The following is a 6,629-nucleotide window of genomic DNA, read 5'->3' as shown; positions in this document are numbered from 1 at the left end:
TTCTTTAAAAAGTAAATATATTTTTATATATATAAGAGGAAAACTAATTAAGACAGTGTAGTAAAACTGTAATATATTTCGTAACTTAAATATCACTTACCCAGCATGAAGGAACATATAAAACGCGAACCTCCAGAGCTCGAGACGTTTGTCTGGTCTATAGATGAAGACACTGTCGATTGGCACTGGCCCCGAAGGATTCACCTCCCCCATCGCTACTGTGTAGTATGTGAAGAAACCCAGCTGCAAACAGTAATACGGACAAAAATGATTAATGATCGCAAAGAGTTTTATATTTCACACAACGATAATGATTCGTCTGTTCGTTTTGAACTTTCTTACTTTTACGCATAATGTATAAAATGATCAAGGATCTTCAATTCTTCCTAACTAAAATAAGCACGCTGTTTCGCGGTGTTACTATATATTTTTATCGAAAATTTTTATTAAAATCGGTTATTATTCGACGTTACTCAATTCCATTCTACGTAACGAGAAACTAATGTGACCACGGAACAACATGGTGCTCGAGTTACTAAAACTTTGCATTTTGCAGAATCACACTCGCATCCCTTGTACAGAAGGACTGAGAATAATCCAGGAGGACATTGCAACGCGGTTACATCATCGTTGTTCACCACAAGAGAAAAAGGAAGAAACGTTTGCGAGCATAGGAAAATTTAGTTGCACAACCATGCTGCTCAATTCTGAAATTGTAAAAAGTTCGTAAGAGGACCTCCTGGTAGCTTGCTCTGGACTATGAAAAAAAATGAAGTAATTAGAGGAAACACTGCTTAATGGACCTTAATAAGGGGTTCTCGTCATACTCTAGCGGACTTTTTATTCCTTTCTTGTACCAGTACTTCAAACCCTCCTCTTTTTCCTCGCTTTCCTCCCCAGTCTGTCTCCGAAGAGAGACCAGAAAAATTTACGTTTTCATAATTGTACAACGGATTGCTGAGGTTGCTTAGCTTCTTTATTCGCCGTGATATATGTGATAAACAATGTAAAATATTACAGAAAATACTTTTAGTAGACTTTATGCAAAAATATTTCACATTGAGGTGATTAAACAGATTTGGGGGAAAATCTCGAGAATCTTGATCTTCGAAAATCTCCAAGTAATTCGTTTATCTTCAACTTTTCTACATTATGGGCCATCCTTGCGAAAATCCAACTTAAAAAAAATAATCCTGTGAAGAAAATTTACAGCTACAAATTATGACTTAGAAAACCAAGTGATGCTTTTTTTTTGATTTGGTGCATACTCTGTTTGTAAAACATAACATTTGTAACGATGAAAAATGATAGACTATCGGTCGTTTAACCCTACTTTCAATCCACCTTATATACGTTCCTTTAAAATATTTTTTCTTTCGCAAGAGAACTGTAATTCGTGAAATTGCAATATCACAGTGGAGACAAGCAGACGCATACCTTTGGAAACTTCTATCCCTTTCTGATTTTCGAGTTCCGACGTTAATCCCGGCCACTGCTTCTTTCCCTGTCCGCTGCCGGCTGCGTGAGCTTCGTAATTAATTAATTCTCTCCCCTTTTAATCCTTCTTCCGTCATTATTGCACCCTCCTTCTTTCCACCGCTTTTCCCTTTTTCATTCACTACGGATGATTTCGAATTTCCCTCGTTTTATTGCATTCAACTTCCGTGTAATAATTAATTTCATCTATTACTTTTAATTTCTTTTGCATCGTTGCCTGTATTAAGACTTATACGACATTTTTTCTCATTCATATGGAAAAATTTCGCGTTAAATTGCATATACAGCAGTGCAGACATAAGCGTCCGCAGTCGGGACCGAATTTAACTAAACAAAAGAGAGGAGATGTGTCTGAGTGGGATTCCGATATATCAAGTTCACTCGGCACGCTCGAACTCCACTCCGAAGTCCCATTTCCAAAAATTGCTGGGGATAGCGACGGACGCTTAAATGTGCAGTGCGGACGCTTAAGCGTGCAAATTCGGACGCTTAACTGTGCAACGCGGATGCTTAAGTTGCAAGCACGGACGCTTAAGCGGGCAATGCGGACGCCTAAACGTGCAAATGCGGACGCTTAAGTGTGTAATGCGGACGCTTAGGTGTGCATATGTGGACGCTTAGGTGTGTAATGCGGACGCTTAGGTGTGTAATGCGGACGCTTAGGTGTGCATATGTGGACGCTTAGGTGTGCATATGTGGACGCTTAGGTGTGCATATGTGGACGCTTAGGTGTGCATATGTGGACGCTTACGTGTGCACTACTGTACTATCCTGGATTCACTATAAGAAATTAAATCACTGTTGAGAGTGATTGTAAACTGTGAAATCTTTTAAATATTACAGTATTAGTTACAAATTTGTATTAATGCCAGTGCTGCCCTCTTTAGATAAAATGTCCTATATCTACGAATTTTTCATTGTTCAGGATATTCCGAAATATTTCCAGCTCCACATGTTTTCCACCTTTTAAGCAAATTCAGAACGTCCTCTGTGCTTCTGTAGGACTTTAGAAACAGTCTAATTTATTTGTCCTAACTGTTTTCAGAGATACTTTTACTATTTTTAACCTCACTTTTCTCGGATGTTCAAACAAGTTAGGTTAGGTCAACGAAACTAAAGAGGGCAGTGTGTGACACATCGTGAAACAACTGTCAAACATTCCTCTCTGTTTCGGAACCGAGCCTGCGACAGTGGAGGAAACAGTTTAATTCATTTCCCCTAACTATTTTACCATTCTTTTTGTTTCTACTATTTCACTGCACTACCAAACGGCGAAGTAAAAGAAGAAACCAAGAAATGGTAGCACCGACGAACATACGAATTCTGCTAGAAATTCAAGATAAAAAGGGACGATGCCGAAGAGTCAAGATAAGAAGGAATGAAAAATATTTTTGCAAGGTATGCTATGAAAGTCGAAGTTCTCACCAGAGTTGGAATTTCAAATCGAGCATCTCCATTCCGGAGAGAAGTCCAGTTGCAACAAATACACAGCACAGGTGAAGTTAAGTCGGTATCAGGGGGGAGGGAAGGAAATACGAGCAAGAAGAAATTCCATCGCGGGGGAATAATATTCTCGTTCGCGTCGATTTCCACGATATATTTTGCCGGGATTCCCCGGGATTTCTCCTTCATCAGCGTGGCATCAGGCGCGGCGCGGCGGCGCAAAATTTATGTACGTATAGGAGATATCGCCAGCCGAGGAATAGGCTGATTCCCGGGAATCTCTCGATAATCGTCGCCGTGTAATCGCGTTTGCACTCGAACCGACGATTTATGACCAGTCACGTCAGTGCCAAGCGTACGCGTCCACCTTCGCTGGCTGATTAATGCGAGCGTACTCCACCGTGGCAATAACATACAGACTCGCGTTTTCAACTGGCACAATCGTCTTTAAGCGCAACGTGACATGTAACGAATTCTTTTGACCGACCGATGGTAACGGTGTTCGTCCATTTTTTTTTCTTCTTCCTATAGAAATTCGACGAAAGAAATTTCGAATATTCTGAAGATTTCTCGACAATGTTTCGGTAACAGTCAACCCCTTAACGCTCACATTTTTTCCAACTTGCATTTCCCAAAAACGATCAGCTTTATTTTTTTTTTTTTTTTTAAGTTATTTCCTGGGCGTATAGAAATGAGTTTCTTCTTATTTACTATGTTGTAACTTACGTTTTCGCCGTGAGAGAAAGGATAAGACAATATAAACTTACTGAAAGAAACTTATTAAAGAAAGTAGTTATCTGCTACTGATGTACATATACAGAGTGACCCATTTTAATCTACAATTGCTAATATTGTGAAAGCTACGTGGAATTGGAAAACCTCCTTTCGGAGGATTAAACGAGATTAAGGGGAATAGTACGTGCAGGTGTAACTTCGCTAAGTACAAGCGCCAAGGTAATTTCAAGGTCTGTTGGATTTTTTTAAACGACACACTATACATTTTTTCAGCCGCGTATTGTATCGTAGATCGCAAATCCCACGAAAATCGAAAAATTCATCCGTTAGATATCACGAATCAATGTTTCGATTCAAACATAACCTCAAATAAAAAGCACACTTCTAAGGCACATTTCAGCGAAAGTTACGTTTCCAAAATATTCCATTGACGTACTGTGTATTGTTAAATAGAAATTAGTGGTGTTCTATCACAAAATTTTCTTCAAAGGCCAGTGAAATGAAAGATACATCCAATTGAGTCTGTTTCCACTGAAACAGTGGTTTGTGTCAACGCTGCGGTCAGACGTCGACTCCTAGTAGTCAGTGTACTGTAATAGTCAGACGCAACTGCTGCAAATATGAGTAATAATCGGAATATTACCGTGAATAAACGCACGAAAAGTTATTAAAAAAAAATTGAAATTGAAACAGAAAGTATAGAAACCTTAAAAAGTACCGCGGGCTGTCGATGAAACGAACAATCAAACATATTAAGGCAGGATCATCGAAGCTCGATTGAATGTGCTTAAAATTGATCGGAAATAATTGAACATTACGGATTATTCACCGATAGGGGAATCCTTTCATCCCTCGTATACGAATCGTTGCGTTAGACCCGTGACAAAAATATTTTCAAACGTGCGCGTCGAGCTTTCGAATGCCAAAAACGATCGCGATTTACACCATCGGCATTTATACGAGCTCGATCCAGGAACGAAAGCTAAAAATTCGTTGGTCCGCAATGAACGACGGTGTACGCTTTCGAAGCTAAGCCCCGACACGTCAACGAAAATTATTGCAATGGTTAAGATAATCCATCCATGAACTGTGGCTGCACACCACCGTCCTGTTATAGTGTTGGTGATTTTTTATGCCTAATATTTTTCTCCCAATGCAGAAAGCCCTGTGGTTGGCCGGGACAGAAGCCGCAGTTACACTAAATTTTCATACTTTCAGATATCTTGTAGGGCCGTGGAGAAAGAAGTGTTCCGGGTTTAGAAGTTTTCCAAACGGGATTTCGAATCATTTTCGAACTCGGCTCATGCAAATAAGCAGCTTACGCGCACGCAACGGCGTTTCAGCGTGCAACAGCCAACATGTTGAATATATCTCTCTGTTGTTTGACAATTTTCACGTTGAGATGGTGTAACTTTTCCATGGAAATTGTTAGGGATTGGGTTTATGACATGGACGCCTGTTTACGCTATTGAATGCGCCCCTTTTTTCTTCGCGTTAATTAATTTTTCTTTCAAATTGGCCACGAAGCCCAGGAAGCGTTTTATGGCTATATAACTTTTCTGCGGGCCATACACCTTCTCGAGAACATTCAATAGACATTGACATGTCATAAAACCTCTCGCGTCTCCCTGACCGCCCAAGGTCCCGTGTTAGGGATTGGGTTTATGACATGGACGCCTGTTTACGCTATTTTTGAATGCGCCCCTTTTTTCGTCGCGTTAATTAATTTTTCTTTCAAATTGGCCACGAAGCCCAGGAAGCGTTTTATGGCTATATAACTTTTCTGCGGGCCATACACCTTCACGGTGCCCACTCGAGAACATTCAATAGACATTGACATGTCATAAAACCTCTCGCGTCTCCCTGACCGCCCAAGGTCCCGTTACGCGCGGGCTACCCTTGGGCCTCACTCCCCCTCCATCGCGACGTACCACCACCCTGCCAACTTGCGGGCCCTCTCGCGGGCCAGAGAGGACCGCCCAAGGGGGTAGACCCGTTCCCATTAGCGGAGACCACCACCTTATACCCATACACGTTCTTATAAAAAAGCGCACCAACGCGGCGCACAATAGATCAAAAAGGGAAAATAGACAAACACCACATAAACTACCACTCTTCAAAATAAAGTCTTTTTCTTCTAACATAATAAAATACGTGCAACCTCAAAGTCACTACGACTTCATACCAGCAATCAACCCGCATCACGAACCAGCGACAATCCTGCGCCACCACTCTCGAACATACCGCTTGTTCGAAGCGAACGACGCAACAGAAATATTTATACATAATGCAATTGCAATGACGCAAATAAAAGGATCAAATTATGGTGTTATTATGTTTGAAGGATAAAAGTAATATTCCAGTTGTATTGTAACAGATTATACAGGGTGCGCTAAGTAAAACAGGACGTTTAATTATCTTTTCTAGCTATAGTGGTACGGGGAAATTTTTTATACGTAATTTAAATGGTTTCAAAGGCTGAATAAGACGCAAGAAATTGTTCTTTTTTTAAATGTCATTTTTTCCGTTTTCTTCAAGGTTACCCTATGCATGTTGTAACAGACATCGATGCATATTTACATATGGATAATATGGTTTCAAAATGAGCTTGGACTCTAAAATTTTAAATCACATGTGAGACTTCCTTTCATTTTTTGCTATTTCTTTCATGAAACAAATTTTTTTACACCTCATTCGCCCTTAGGAACTATTTAAATTACGTGTAAAAAATTTTCTTTACGTATCATAATGGTCTGTATAATAAATGAAATTATTTCATTCATTATGCCATTATTTAACATATTCGCTGGGCGTTGGAAATGTTTATTCGTTTAATAAATATTTTGAATCTACATTAAAGAATTGTTCATTAATGTACTTGTAATATCTTGATATTCGTGTTTTGAGTCGCAACAAAGAGTCCCGACATATTTTAAAACTTCGATCGATATCAT

At 39.7% G+C, this 6,629-nt stretch overlaps 1 protein-coding gene across 1 annotated transcript in view; it reads right to left on the bottom strand.

Annotated features, from left to right (window-relative positions):
• Nucleotides 1-6,629, bottom strand: part of LOC108570146 (rhomboid-related protein 3-like) — a gene marked incomplete at both ends in the record, with an annotated part of 93,542 nt that overhangs the window by 7,107 nt on the left and 79,806 nt on the right. The window contains one exon of the mRNA XM_017931936.1: nt 101-243. Coding sequence (XP_017787425.1) covers nt 101-243 — 143 coding nt within the window. The remainder of the gene's footprint in view (nt 1-100; nt 244-6,629) is intronic.

Source organism: Habropoda laboriosa, unplaced genomic scaffold (assembly GCF_001263275.1).
Source record: "Habropoda laboriosa isolate 0110345459 unplaced genomic scaffold, ASM126327v1 scaffold80, whole genome shotgun sequence".
In the NCBI taxonomy this organism is placed as follows: domain Eukaryota; kingdom Metazoa; phylum Arthropoda; class Insecta; order Hymenoptera; family Apidae; genus Habropoda; species Habropoda laboriosa.
The sequence above is the reverse complement of the archived record's forward strand: the minus strand, read 5'-3'. Positions and strand labels throughout refer to the sequence as shown.